This window comes from Leuresthes tenuis, unplaced genomic scaffold (genome assembly GCF_036924035.1).
Source record: "Leuresthes tenuis unplaced genomic scaffold, fLeuTen1.0.hap1 SCAF_1, whole genome shotgun sequence".
Lineage (NCBI taxonomy): Eukaryota > Metazoa > Chordata > Actinopteri > Atheriniformes > Atherinopsidae > Leuresthes > Leuresthes tenuis.
In genome coordinates this window covers 8206181-8222136 of record NW_027325355.1, presented here as the reverse complement: position 1 = coordinate 8222136, position 15956 = coordinate 8206181, and the positions used below count along the sequence as shown (strand labels likewise).

At 41.3% G+C, this 15956-nt stretch overlaps 2 protein-coding genes across 2 annotated transcripts in view; both read right to left on the bottom strand.

Moving 5' to 3' along the window:
• Positions 1 to 15956, bottom strand: part of LOC140291931 (uncharacterized) — an 82119-nt gene that overhangs the window by 43937 nt on the left and 22226 nt on the right. The gene's annotated exons all lie outside the window — the stretch shown is intronic.
• The window catches only part of LOC140294994 (protein NLRC3-like), a 334914-nt gene continuing 329863 nt past the window's right edge, over positions 10906 to 15956 (bottom strand). Inside the window, exons 9-10 of the mRNA XM_072379628.1 lie at positions 12119 to 12165; positions 10906 to 11992 (exon numbers count right to left, since the gene is read on the bottom strand). Of these exons, the coding sequence (XP_072235729.1) occupies positions 11433 to 11992; positions 12119 to 12165 (607 nt within the window). The 3' untranslated portion in view covers positions 10906 to 11432. The remainder of the gene's footprint in view (positions 11993 to 12118; positions 12166 to 15956) is intronic.

Genomic DNA, 15956 nt, shown 5'->3' with positions numbered 1-15956 from the left:
GTTTCTCCAGTTTTAGCTTCTCTTCATTGGCTCCCTGTTAAATTCAGAATAGAATTTAAGATTCTTCTTCTCACATATAAAGTTCTTAATGACCGAGCTCCATCATATCTTAAAGATTTAATTGTAAGATATTTTCCTAACAGAGCACTTCGCTCCCAAACTGCAGGTTTACTTGTTGTTCCAAGAGTTTCTAAAAGTAGAATGGGAGGTAGAGCCTTCAGTTATCAGGTCCCTCTCTTGTGGAATAAGCTGCCAGTAAATGTCCGAGAAGCAGACACCCTTTCCACTTTTAAGATTAGGCTTAAAACTTTTCTTTTCGATAAAGCTTATAGTTAGGGATGGCTCAGGTAATCCTGAAACATCCCATAGTTAAGCTATAGGCTTAGACTGCTGGGGGACCTCATCTGTCACACCTTTCCTCACTTTGCTCTCTTTTTCCCCCTGTTTAATTTCAAAATTGATTTTATGTACATGTGACATTATTGTGATTATTAACCTATGTTTCCCTGTTCCAACAGATATCCTTTGAATGGCGTTATGGTGTTTTTCCCCCCTCTTTTCCCTCTTTTCTGTCTTCTCAAACCCCAGCTGGTCGAGGCGGATGGCCACCCTTCCTGAGTCTGGTTCTGCCAGAGGTTTCTTCCTGTTAAAAGGGAGTCGTTCCTTTCCACAGTCGCCACAGGCACGCTCAGGACGGGAGATTGGACTGAAGACACATTTCGGTGCAATCTGTTGGTTTCCTTAGCTAGGATATTAATTTTTTGAATTGGCTCTATATGAATAAATTGGATTATGATTACAATGAATTGAATTCCAATTGGCTTGAATTGGACTATATTACTTAAGTGCCTTGAGATGACAATTGTTGTAATCTGGCGCTATATAAATAAAATTGAATTGAATTGAATTGAACTTAGCCTCGCGCTAACTCACAGAGCAAGCTAACTTCCATGGACCGGCAAAAGTCTAAACATATAAAAACATCACCTCTGTCACCAATGTAACCGAGCTTGCTGGGTTCATTCAACACTTTAAAATAAAAATATTAATGGATATTAAATACAGAGTTTAACTTTCAGAACCCGTCGCCCCCGTTTTATTACTTCTACTCCCAGAATCCTCTGTACTTACTGCCTACAATACGACAACTCTAGCAGGACATTTGACATGAGAATACAATACAATACAATACAATACTGTCTGTTACACTTTATTATTAAGGTTAGTCATTTTAAATCAAAGAAAGGGGGATAAAAGTGAAAGATATTGGTACGACTGGATTAATATAACCAAGTGTCGCTTTGAAGATACTTTGCCTCTTCACATAACGTGTCCATGGGGTGTTCATGACAGGCAGAGACACAGATGCAGCTCATACTGAGGTTAAAAAATGTGCGACATCTAGTTGTTGTTAGAATAACTGCACGCGAAAGAAAAATGCTGGCCATGACATAACTATTTATTCTTGTTTTATCCTTAACCACGCTTGTATTTTTTTGTATTACTAATCATTTAACCAAGTGAAGCTCTTTTCTAAAACCAACCGGAAAGGGACAATGTTTGAAGTGAACTTGTTTGTTTACGTGTAACCATGGCAACCAACAAAATGCCGTCCGTGTGGGGAGTGTTGCGTTATCTAAACATGCGTTTTAGACTATTCTACCATTGTTTTGTGACTCTGACCAGGTGATGTTATTGCCTAAATCAAAGTATGAATTGATAAAAAGGTGTTAAAGGAAAGTGTTGATATGTTCTTAAAGAATTTTGAAGCACTGTCGGTCTCACTTGACACAAAGTCAGTTGGTTAACAGATGAGTTCAAAGGCATTCAAAGGGGCGCTACAGATGCCCACAAAAGCACAGGTGTGTCTGCTTGTATGAACATTGGACATCACATCAGTGATATAAGTTGCTGTACTGTAGAGATTTTTGTGGAGCCCAGGAGGAACACCTGCTCAAAGTTAATGCACCCCGAGCCTCGGGGCTGTTGTAAGATTAAAAAAAGATGGAGTCCCAAAGCTGTAAGCTCTGGACTCCAGGTGGTGGCTTAATGTCTTCCCCATCTGTCAGGGCATCCTACCGGCCACTTCACCCAGAGGAGAGGAGCGAGACACCGGCCAGCCGCCTCGATCCAGGACCGACGGAAGCCGCCCAGGGAGGCTTCGGCGTCGGTCCTGGACCGAAGAGCCGGCCGATGTCCCACCCAGCACGCTCCAGGCCAGGACAGTCTATCAGACTCCATAACTACCACCTGTATCACTGCAGGAGGGGCAAAGCCCACTGCAGAGACCCTGGAAGGAGTCTGATAGAGAGGCGACCCTTCACGGCTCCTCGAGGGAACGTGTAGGATTAAACTTTCAGTGGTCCTACTGGCCCTATTTATATGATTTCTGCGTTCGAAATTTGATCACATGACCAGTAGACACCGTCACTGTTGCCCCGGTTTTTATCATATATGGAAAAAAAGAACTCACAGAACCTTCCATAAATGGAAATCTGCAAACGTCAAACGAATATCCCCAAAATAGGGGTCTATCAGTGACATGATTGGTCACGTGTGCAGGTGAGGTTGGACGTGCATACGTCACCCCAGCACCTCCATGCTCCATGGAAACATGGTAGGGATCAACATCAGCCTCTCTAGGCAATTCTGTGGTAAAATAGAGGAAACATGTGGTTCCAGCACATATAGAATTGGGAGATATGTGAGAAGTAAGTGAAACACTGATGCTAGATCATGTTTAACAGCTTTAACCCATTAAATACACATCTCTTTTAAAGGTTAACTGTTCTGGCCAACTGCTTAATAATACTTTATTTGTTTTATTCCATAGGATAATGTTTTGTCCTTCTTGTGGATTCAGCCTTGAATCAGTTCATGTGGCAAGGACATCAGATTATTGAGTCCTGATAAGACAACTGAAGGCAGTGTTTAAAAGACATTTTAAATTGGACTTCACAGTATAACTACACATTCATCTGAATACATGATCTCTGAACAACAAGATTATCATTGATCCACTGACTCTCTTAATGAAATCTGATTACATTGTGAATCAGGAAGCACAGTAAGATGTGCAGTGGAGTCATTACACAACTCTGGGAGTTTGAAAGAGAAGCAGAGGCAATCACACTTCCAAAAGAATAAAACACCACTGAAAATGTTCCACTTTGGCAAAGGTGAAAGGTTGGGAAAGCCAGCAATTTGGTCCACTTCAAACTTTGTGTCATGACAGCTTTCTGATACCATTTCTATTTAGAATTCCAGAGGTCCCATTTTTAGATTGAGAATGCTTGGTCATTGGAGAGCCTGCAGGACCTGATCGTACACAGCAGCACCATGCTGCAGACTGCAGGGTGTTTTAAACGTGTTGGGTCAATGGAGGAAAAGCATTCAGTTATCAATGATTACCTTCAGTGGTATTTAACTGATAGGAACCACACAGCAGTTGAAAGGTAGTTTATTTTATTACTCTTGCCCAGAAAGAGTTACGGGTAAAACATGTGACTGCCTGTTAGTTAAAATCCTCTGTATTATTGCATTATAGCTTCAAAGATGGACTTGGCAGCTTGCAGTTTCTCACAGCACTGCAGCAGTATCCTACAGTCCTGACCCCTGTTCTGTCACTCAAGTGAAAAGTTATCTGCCACAGACACGGAAAACTTATTCCAACCCCAGCTTAGTCCTGCCTGAAGTAACAAGAGGAAAACAAGAAGTTTGTGGGCAGACTGCCTTCTGACTGCGAAGGTTAGTCAGTTTAATCTTTATCAACATAAAATATCATCCCAAGTCTTGTTTTAGATTGACATTTTCAGTAAATTAGTCCAAATGCTTTCTACTTTTAGAAGGAGACACTTCAGTGACCCTGGAGGAGATCTTCATGCTTGCCACAGGTGTAGCAGGCAAACCTCCTGCTGGCACGGATCCTGGAGCGTCCCTTCAGCTCCTCACCAGTTCAAACTACCCCATGGCAAATACATGTGCCAACACATTAAAGCCGCCTGTCTCTGATAACTGCAACAGCTTTAAAGCCAACATGAACTTTGGAATGAAGAATTCCCTCTTTGGATGCTTTTAAACACACTGAACTATGAACACCTGAAATGTCCCAAAAGAAAAAGGTTTTGTTCAGGTTGGAGATGTTAAACACTCAGCTTTAAACTCCTGTTTAAACCTCTGTTCTGTCTTCTCTTTTTAAAATCTACAAGGTGCCGGTGTTCCTCTGTGCCGGAGGGTAATGCATAAGAATAAAAGGTTTTGCCATCCCAGTTTATTTGTCTAAATGTGACATGAAGATAAAGTTCAGCCATGTTGTTCAGAGTGATGTAGTTCTCTACAGCAGACTGCCACTGAAGAGATGGTGTCAGACCACTTTGTCTCTGTGGTTCTTCAAAGGGATGCAGGTCATCGTCCCCAACAGTAACTGGTGGTGCTGCTCAGGGTCTGTGAAGATGCTGAGAATCCACAGTTCATCCCATTGAATCTGGGAAGAATATACAGAAAAACAACCAGATTTACTTTGTTTTCTCTCAAAGTTTAAATGTTGTTGGCGTTCCCTGCCAGTGATTGGCCAGATTTAGTCAACAAGACTCGTATGCAGAGACACCACAAGACGACATGATAAAAGCTCAAATACACCATCAAATAAATATTAGAACTAAAGTGATGCTGACTGAAGCATGAGTGTAAATTCTCAGACGTAATGACTGATTTTAAAGTGACAGCTTCAAGGAAGAAACTATTTTCTTTTTATATATATATAATTTAAAAAAAGCTCTCTGGTACATATACTGTTTTCTGAGCTTTTACAGCCTCAGTCCAACCTCAGGTTAAACTCATGTAACCATGATTTTCCTGTGAATGCTTCATGTAGATGTAATAAAAGGTCATCCTGTTGTTTTTGCTTTAACATGGTTTGCAGTGTTCACCTGTGAGACAAATGATACATCACCTCTGCTCATCCAGATGTTCAGTTAGACTGCCGAACAGCACGGATAACGTGAGCGTTCCAGTGGTGCTTGTGTTCGTCCAGTTCTTTCTGTCGTGCTCCCAGACGGCTGTATCGCAGCAGCCTTGTGTGTTCGTAGCTGCTTTTGAACAGATACTTCTCCCTCAAGTCACCAAACAGATCCGTCCAAAACTGTGTGTGAGTATGCAAACACACATTTTATTCTGAGGAAATATATCACCTTCCTCCTGTAAAATACAGCTGAATTGCTGCCTGTTGTGTTTTAGGTAGTTTATTATGTAGAAGACATTTAAAATCTTAAGCAGGAACTGAATTGATTCAACATAAAAAAAACACCAAGTAAAAGCGAGCATTGTCTTCATCAGCACAGTCATCTACAGTAAATCCAAAAGTGTGATGTGAAGTAGATAATCAGTGAAGAATAAATACGAGATAAAAACCTTTGTTTGCCAAAGCAGGACCTCCAGCTTTCAGTTCACTGCTCAGATGCTGAAGTGCCATACATGTGACTTCTGGCTCCTGCAAATGCATCTCTGTGCGCTGATCTTAAGGAACGATGAAGTGCTGCCATCAGTCCATTTTCTGCCACAGTCTGTGCGGCGGCGCATTGGAAAAACTCAAAGCTCAGCAACACACTAAATGTCATTTTGAGCACCGACACCAGGATCATTGTTGGACTTTCCACATGTGAGCCACATCATTTTTGTTGAGAAGCCATCGATACGGCCACTTCAGGCAATCCCAAAAGGTTTCAGTTTGTCGTTCCCACCAACATGCCACACTGAACAATACTCTATTCCAGATGTGTCAGGTTCTCTTCTTCTGTTCATCACATCACATCTTCTGACTGTAAAAGAGTACTTTTGTTTCAGAGGCTGCCACATCGCTCTGTAACCTAAAAGCTGCCTGATCCCTGAGGTTCCTCAGAAAAAGCTGCCTGCACAGCAGCAACTGGAGCGTAGTTCGTCCTCTCGGTCAGGTCTGCATTTTGTAGTCTTTTGAAAGTGCTGACACTCACTGAAATGTTGTGCTTGGTTGCCAGTAAGTCCAGCATGATTTCAGAGGCAGGATCCTCAGTTAAATACTTGTGGATAAGTTCATCCACCACAGCTGCTTCAGGACCTGATGGATGAATATATGAAAACACCACATGAGAAAAAAGTAAATCCACTGCATTTACACTCTTTCGTGTCAGGTTTTAAATGATTATGGATTAACAAAGTAAGAAACTGAATATTGTTAATGATTCACTTAGATTCTCATACATTTAGTGTTCATCCCAGTAGCTAAAACGCAGTAGAGTTGGAAACCTTGAAAAATGCCACCCTAAGTAGTGGAATTTGACATTTTATGTTGAGGGTGCCTCTCTGTTTTTCTGAATGTATTATTCTTCATCTGTTGCATTTAACATAAGCTGCATGTTTTGAGTTTATTTGTTTTGAGGTATTCTCAATAATAATTCACAGTACAATGAAGAAATCCATAATCTTTAAGAAGATGATCAAAATATACCTTCCTCTTGAAGATTTCTGCAGCATGAGCCACAGTGTGACAGGACAGGCTGAAGATTTATTCCACAAAATGGACAAAACATCATCTGGTAAAATACAAAGGGGAAAGGACTCTTAGCTTACACATGATGGTAATTTGCTGTGTAAAGTTGAGAAACTAATACTCATCTCACTGATAAAACAGTGATAACAGCACAGTTAATAAACATCCAGCATCAGTGTCTCACTTCCTTCTCAAACTTTTCCTAATTTCCCTCTCTTTATCCATTAAAACCTGAAAACTGCCCAATTGAGTTGTGGTTTGTTGTGTTGCTTTTGTATTCTTTGACACTTCAGGGCCACCGTAGAGACCGCCTGGGAATACCAGCTGCTGTATTCGTGGCACCTCATTTAAGTCAGTCTGTTCTAACAGCTTCCAGCACTGCTCAGCTCACAGACTTCATCTGTCTGAATTCTTCTGGAAAACAAACACAAATTTTATTCTCTCACCTTCTCAATTCTCTGTATTGTTGAGGATGGTGAGAAGGGAAGAGTGAGGGGTTTCCTTCGAAAGTCCACTGTCATCTCCACAGTGTTGAGCGGGTTCAGCTCTGGGTGGTTCTGACTGCCCAGAGGACCAGGCTGGACCCTGCTTGGCTTCCAAGATCAGGTGTGTTCAGGGAGGTGTGGCTGTAAGCGACAGTCACTGTGACAAATATGGATTATATAGGTGCTGGAACCATGTTTCCTCTATTTTAAATCAGAGTTTATTTGAGAGGCTGATGTTGATCCTGCACATGTTCTTCTCTCGTGTTCGTTCTCTTCAGCTGAAAATTAGGCTTTCAGATAACTTAGTGTCTGTCAACCTCTTCTGTTCCCTGTGTGTAGTTTTGTGTTCAGCGTCACACAGAGAGACCGAGGAAGCTTAATTTAATAATATATGTTGTTTCTGCATCTCACTTCCCTCACTTATGGCCGTACTGCCCTGAACACGCCTGACCTCATCTGAGCTCAGAAGCTAACCAGGATTGAGCCTGGTCACTTAGATGGGAGACTGCCTGGGAACAATAGATGCTGTAAGCTCTTTTGCTTCTCTACAAAAACCAAAGAGGAAGCTGCTGTCCCATTGAACTTCATATGAAGTTGGAAATTATCTCAACAACCTTCCCATTTTTCTCCAAAGACTGTGAATGAGAGCACACACAAATCATGGCATCTCATCTAAGTCAATCTGTTCTAACAGTTTCCAGCAGTGCTCAGCTCACAATGACTTCATCTGTCTGAATTCTGAGAAGTTAAAACATTTATAAAAAGTATTCTATCAAAATAATACCAAGAAAACTGATCTTTTCCTGATAGGAAAAGATCAGTCATAGGAATTCAGGAAGTTTAGTGATATTAAGTAACTTCCCTCAAACAGATCAGTCAACATGTCTGTACTGGAGTTACTGCATAAAGTCTCATATTATATTTAAAGTCTACTTTCATCAACTAAAAAGAGGTTGAGAAACAATCAATTCAAAGACATTATAGATTCACTTGCTGTGTCTTTAAAGTTTGCTGCTCATACACAGAAGGTGGCTTGAAGAAATATTTTAATAGATTAAATGATGGACCCCAGTTTAGTCCCCAGAATGACCGAGATCATACATTTACAAGCACAAGTTGTTCCTTAATATTAGTTTACTTCTTTTATAAACACTACTTGGATATAGTATATAGCAGAGTGTTAAAGCTGTTTCTCTTCTCAGGAACACAGACAGCACGCAGACACATGTGACATCATGAACAGAGAAGGAATATTTCTGTGAAACGTTAAAGCTGTAACGGATCAAATACAGGTGCAGATGAACAGGTTTTCATTGTAATCACACATGATGTTCAATACACACATACAGCAATCTGTTGTATTTTTGTACTGTGCTGTATCTTTTAAAATGGCTTCATGTTTAATATTTAATAGCAGTGAGCAGTTAATAATGCACAGACATGAGAAATTCAAAGGAGACTCTTTGGAGTCTTCACTCCTGGACCTGTTGCCTAGGCGACCCGACCTCAGGTAATTATCGATTGTTGAAACATGTTCAGTCTTTAATGTCAATAAAATCTCCTTTAACTGTGAAGGAAGTGGAGTCTTTATTGATGGGAATTTGTCGCCCTCTGGCGGTGAAAATATAAATAGCATCATGTCAGTTTGGGAGTGTTTTTGAACGATTGAATACTTTAGTTCTTATAACTGTAATAATGAGCAACTGGACTTTCTGAATATTTCCCTTCTCATCTGAAAGATATCTTCACCTTTAACTAGTTGGTGACTGACAGCTGATCTGAGGACTGGATAGTGTAGTGATATGATTGCCACCTTCCATGTGGGAGACCTGAGTTCAAATCCCCTTGCATGACTCCAGTAGGGGTCCTTAGGCAAGACCCCCTTACCCTACATGCCTACCTGTAAGTCGCTTTGGATAAAAGCGTCTGCTAAAATGCATAAACATAAACATGATCAGCAGCTTAAAGACTATTCACACTTGGCAGGTCTGTACGGTCACACTGACACACCTCAGTCCAAACCATCGGTTTTCTTTGTCCAGAATGTGGACATCACTGTCCTGAAAAGAGTGTCCCTTCACCTTAAGATGGAGGTGAACTGCTGAGCTTACAAACTGCACATCTGTATCTGTCAGATAAAAATATGATGACTCTACAGAAACGGACATTCAGGACCAGAGGGTGAAGAACTTAGAAGATGGGGACCTCACCCAACCAGAAAATGATGTCGTACCTGATCCTGAACTTTGATGTCTGAATCCAGATTTTACCAGTAAGAAATGTGGATTAGAACACGTAGAAAAACTGAACAAATGTGATGGAAATATTAATATATTCACAAATATATCAGGTGTGAGTGTTGAGATTAAAACAATATGTGATTTGTTCTGAAGGAATCGCCTCATTAACAAGCTTCTGCTCTCAAACTGCACAGATCTGAGCGCAGAATGGGATTTGTTGAATTGCTGGACATTTTCCAGCTGAGACAGGTGGGAGCAGAATATTGAAAATACAGCCCCTAAAAAGACATAAAAAGATCACACCAGCTTCTCAATGAGGAACATACATGTACATGTACCAGTTAAAGTCAGTTTTTGACACTTATTTTGCTTTTGATACATAATTCTTGTTCTGACGATAAAAATATTTCATTCACAGCAAGTTGTGTCCCTCCACACATGTGCAACACTTTTAAAAAAAACAATTCAACGTGGCATCAGAAAATAAACTGCGAGTGACACGACCAACAGGAAATGACATCATCAAGCCATGTGCTAACTAACACAATGAATAGAGCAAAACTAAGTCAGTAACGATGTGTAAAATGTAATTAATCCCACAGCACTTTACACTATGAAAGTATACGTAGATGTGCACAGAAAAGTGAACATCTGCACAAAGATGTCCCGGTTATCAGATTTCTATGGAACATTTTACTGATCTGATCTGCATGCAGTTCTGTCTTCACCCAGCTGTCTGTTTGACTGATTAAAGGAGAAAAGTGCTGATATGTTGGCGGCCCGTTAGCCATGGTTTGGTGAGGCAGAGTAAAGCTGTTCTCTGTGCAGCATCTACAGTGGAAGTACAGCAGATGTAGGGGTGCACGGTGTAAAACAGTTGTGTTCACAGCTGGTTTACTCCCCTGTTACTTGTGTCCTCTGCAGTGTGTTTGGGATAATGTGGGATGGGAATGTGTGAGCGAGCTGCTTCTGGGTTTTAGCTGTTCAGGAAACGGCTTTAAGGTTGATGGTGTGGTTTTGTAAATTTAACTCTTTATAATCAAATGTTTGTAAGAATGAATGCGTACAGGAAATACTCAGAATATTTTGTATTGAAACTATTTTGTAAAACAGAGACACCTCCTCTGTCAGGATGTGGTTCGGCACCGTCAGTGGTCAGTTAGTCCGTTAAGGCCTGCTGATGGTGGAGGATGATCATGTCCCACGATGCCTCCATGCTGTTCTTGGCTCTGTGCACATTTTCTAGATCAATAAAACAAATAGTTTTGTACCATATTCTGTTTCTGCGTTTCTGTAATCAGCCGCTCAGAAGCTGCCTGGTTACAGTCCTCTGATATATTTAGTTTTTCTGATCTATTCCAAAACGTGTGAGACCCTCCACCCATTGCGCCATCATCTTTCAAAAGTTTCAGTCCATGATTTAGATGATTCTCCAGTACAACATAAAAGAATAATAACATCGATAATATCGAAAGAGAAAAAAAAAAAAGCATAAAATTCTGAAGGTTTTCACCTCAAATATCAACATGTTTGACTTCATTTTACATCAATTATTATTGTGGTGATAAAATGTTAGAATTAAAGTTAAAGTCCAAATATTGTGTATAAAGGAATTTCAGTACTCTTTGTGAGCATTTAACAACAACATTTAGCAACTTTCTGCCATCAGAAACTAGTTCCAGTCCAGTTTTCCTTTCATCATCAAACAGGAAGTGAATGTGGAGAAACATCAGGATGAACCCTGGCTGCTCACCAAACTTCTGCTCATTGGAGCAGAATCAGTGAAGATCTGTCAGCAGGTTGGAAATTCATCTTGGCTGATTGCAGCTCAGTGATTCCTCTCTGATATCACAGTTTGTCACATGTGCAGCAAACTAACTGCAGCTGACATGAACTGAATGGTCTCAGTTGAAGTGAGCTGCAGAGAAACACAACATACTGATATTCAGTGTGAAGCTTTGACTGGAAACACACAGAAAAACAACATCCTGGAAGAATGGCAGCTTCCATCTTTAAAGGACTGGAAGAGGAAGAAGTTTCCAAGGAATCATTCAGAAGAGTTTCAAACAGAAACTGACTGAATCCATGAATCTGAAAAGGTGTTTCTGAGTGAAAGAGACAGACATGTACAGACTGAACTATCTGTTCAACAGTGATTCTCTGACAGGAGGAAACTCTTTATACTCAACTCAGAGAGACTGAGGAACCAGGTGGCCTGGACCAGAACCCAAATCCAGGCAGCAGAGGTTCTTCAGTGAATGTGGTGTTGAAGGTGTGGAGGTGGATCAGTGTGTCAGAGGAGATTCTGTAGAAGGACAGAGTGCCAGCAGGACGGTCCACATACACTGCTGCTCTGTGAGAGACAGAGGAGGAGGAGGAGGAGGAGGAGGAGGAGGAGGAGGAAGATATGTGTGTTCTTCTGTTATTGTACCAGACAGAGTAACTTCCATCAGAGCAACTCAGACTCCAGGACTGATCATTCCTTCCAAACACACAGTCTCCGTCTCCTCTCCTGCTGATTCCTCTGTAACTCACTGATATATAAACTCCTCCTCTCCACTCGACCTCCCAGTAACAGCGACCAGTCAGAACATTTCTACACAGCAGCTGAGGACAGCCATCAAATCTGTCTGGATGATCAGGATATGACTGAACCTCCTCCACCCATGTCACCTTCCTGTTGTTTTCAGACAGTTTCAGTTTTCTGTTCACTGTGTTTGTGTCGATTGTGAGTTGACAGGAATCTGATGGAGAGAACAAACACAATCCAGCTGCAGTTACTGATCTATCATCTGTTCACTTTGATCAATGAGTGATGTGACAGTGTGAAGATGGTTGGATGTCATGAATCAGATGAAGAACACACTTACACTTCCTCAGACCTGGTGTCAACCATCGTTCTCCAGCAGGCTCCACCCTGAAAGGAGGAGGGGGGTCAGAGGTCAGAAAAATGAGGAAAGAAAAGAAAGTGAAGAAAGAGAAGAACGATGGATGGAAGGAAATCTGTGTGAGCTCATTCTGAAGTTTGAAAGCACCACATGTTTTTTTATTATTATTTTTCATGATTCACATGTTCATCATCCTGACATTTCACCATTCTCATCTATTCATCTAAATGTTACAGCTGAATCCCACAGTCGTATATCTGAGATTATACAAATAGTACAAAGATGAAAAGGTCCTTCCACTATATTATAAGAAATAAAAACTAAATAAGAACTAAAATCTCTAACAACAGGAATGCTGGGGTGCCCCTTTATGATCCTACCAAACCTTTACAAGAGGTGTTTCAGGATTACCTGAGCCATCCCTAACTATAAGCTTTATCAAAAAGGAAAGTTTTAAGCCTAATCTTAAAAGTGGAAAGGGTGTCTGCTTCCCGGACATTTACTGGCAGCTTATTCCACAAGAGAGGGGCCTGATAACTGAAGGCTCTGCCTCCCATTCTACTTTTAGAAACTACAAGTAAACCTGCAGTTTGGTAAGTAAACCTGCAGGGGGACAATATTGAACAAGACCAAAATCTGTGAGAATGATTTGCCTCGAGACATCCACGCTGTCTCCAACATACAGATGAATTGGTAGAGTGTCTGTTCTGATTTAGCACCTTCATTTAGCAGGTTTCCTTCCCTCTCCCATTTCTGCTTTACATACAATGAGCTGCCTTTCATTTGTTGTAGACTTTTATAAAGTCGAAAGATGTTTTTTTGGTTTGAGCCCGAAGCATATGCTTCCCTAAAGACTTTCAATAAAAACTTATCCCAGTGCTCTTGTGTGATCTCCTTCCATATTTCATCAGTGCTGTGACCAACCTGTAGAAATCTATAGAAATCGTCATTATTCAAACCAAATTCTCTTTTTAGGTTTTGAAAATAGTCTAATTCTTGGTCTTCGCCCCTGCCAAATGTACCTCGAGATGATTCTATCTCACTCCTGAAACTGTTGCGCAGATATATCTAGTGGAAGGGATTGGAAGAGATACAATAATGTCAGCAGAATAACCATTTTAACTGATTCAATGCGAGATCCGAATGAGAAAGTTCAGTGAGAACAGTTTCAACAAATCTGTTGAACCTAGATAGCTCATGGACTCAGCCTCCAACCTCAAATGATACCTTTTCTTCACATTTTCTGAGGGACTGTAGTTAAACCTCAGAATTTGGGTGAGTTAAACTTTCATTTTATATCCAGAAAAGGATCCATATTCAAAAAGTGAAAACAACTGTCCAAGGGATTGTTCTGACAACTGTACCAGTGTGTCATCAGCAAGCAAGGAGATTTTTTTTCTTTCATACATATTCCTTTAATGTCTTTATTCTGAATGATCCACTGACTGAGGGACTCAATAAAAATCACAAATAGAAGGGGGCTAATTGGACAGCCCTGCCTTGTTCTAGTGAAAAGGGGGTTGAAACCAGTCCATTAATTTTAATTCTTGTCCTTGGATTATTATAAAGAGCTTTTATTGTTGTGATGAAAGTATTGTGAAAACCAAAGACACAAAAAAGACCAATTGACACAATCCAAAGCTTTTTCTGCGTCTAACCCCACTTATACAGCTTCCAAATGACTTTCTGTTATGTGGCTCATTACATGCAAGGACCGTCTAATGTTGTCCTGGGTTTGTTTGTGTTTATGTTTATGTTTATGTATTTAGCAGACGCTTTTATCCAAAGCGACTTACAAATGAAGATATAACAAGCTATATAAAAAGCTAACAATAAACTACATAGAAGGAACCCACTAGTCCGACTCTGTCAGAGGTGACAGAGTAGAGATAGGGTGCAGGCATAGAAGGAAGTGCAGAAAGATAAAGTGCAAAGATAGAGGGGGTAGGTAAGTATAATGTAAGTGCTAGGATAGGAGATGCTCTCTGAAGAGCTGGGTTTTCAAGAGTTTCTTGAAGATAGACAGAGACGTCCCTGTTCTGGTAGTGCTCGGTAGGTCATTCCACCATCGTGGGACGACAAATGAAAAGAGTTTGGATTGTCTTAGGCGTGGTGTAGGCACTGCCAGACGACAATCCTGGGACAATCGGAGGGACCGAGTTGTGACATAAGCCTTTGCAAGAGCATTCAAGTAGATGGGAGCCGTTCTATTAAGCACTTTGTAGGCTAACATCAGTGACTTGAATTTGATGCGGCTGGCTAAGTGTAGCCAGTAGAGTTCAATGAAAACAGAGGGGTGACGTGTGTTCTTTTAGGCTGATCGAAGACCAGACGCGCCACCGCGTTCTGGACCATCTGCAGAGGTTTCATAGTAGAGGCTGGGAGACCAGTTAGGAGAGCATTGCAGTAGTCAAGGCGGAAGATGACCATGGCCTGCACCAGGAGTTGGGTGGCATGTTGGGTTAGGTATGGTCTGATCTTTCTTATGTTTAGTAATGCAAAGCGGCATGAACGAGCAACTGAGGTAACGTGATCTTTGAAGGTTAGTTGGTCATTAATCATGACACCCAAGTTTCTAGCAACCTTTGATGGAGCAAGAGATAGGGATTCGGTTTGGATGCAGATGCTGTGGTGTATGGTTGGTTTGGCTGGGAAGACAAGCAGTTCAGTTTTTGGGAGGTTAAGTTGGAGGTGATGGGCTTTTATCCATGTTGATATGTCAGAGAGACAGTCTGAGATTCGTGCTGAGACTGTGTGGCCGTCAGGTGGGAAAGACAGATAGAGCTGGGTATCATCAGCATAACATTGGTATGAGAAGCCATGTGATCGAATGATCTGTCCCAGTGAGTTGGTGTATATGGCAGAGAGAAGAGGTCCCAGTACTGAGCCTTGGGGGACCCCTGTGGCGAGGTGGTGCGCTGCAGAAGTGTGACCAAGCCAGGATACTTTGAAAGACCAACCAGTGAGGTATGATTCAAACCAGGAGTGTGCTCTCCCTGTGATGCCCATGCTAGAGAGTATGGACAAAAGGATACTGTGGCTGACAGTGTCAAAACAGCTGATAAGTTGGGCAGGATAAGTACAGAGGACTTAGCTGTCGCTCCGGCTTCTTTTAAGGCTTCTGTCACAGCCACTTTTAAACCCAGATTGGTTACGGTCAAGGAGGTTGTTATGTGAGAGGCAACCAGTGACCTGCTTAAAGACCGCCCTTTCAATGATTCAATGACCGGCCGATAATTCTCCACATGAGTTGGAGGGAGGGAAGGTTTCTTGAGCAGCCGTGTAACCTGAGCTTGCTTGAATGTGGTAGGAAATGTCCCCGATGTCAGTAAAGCGTTAATCACATGCGTGACTGCTGCAGTTACAGTAGGAGTAATGGATTGGAGAAGATTAGTAGGGACGGGGTCCAGCGGGCATGTAGTAGGACAGCTACATGTGAGAAATTTAGACACACTGCTCTGAGCGAGAGGGATAAAAGAGGGGTACATTTGTCTCTGACAAACAAAACCCGTCTGATCAAGGCTAATGCTTTGTGGTAGCAGTCCTAATTACGGACAACGTCATTTCGTCTAGTCAAAACTTAATTTAAGGTATCTTAAAAGGAACATGTAGATATTTTTAATTAAGGTGAATTAAAGATATCTGTAACTGGAATTATGAGTAGTTGTCATTCCCTTACAGATATCCATAATTCACGTAGCGGATATCCACAACTGAATTTTAGATAACAGTAATGACAAACCTCATATACATGAATGGCAAAAGTGATGTCATTTGTCGTAACAAGAATGTAGTTTGACTAGGCAAAACTGAATTACAG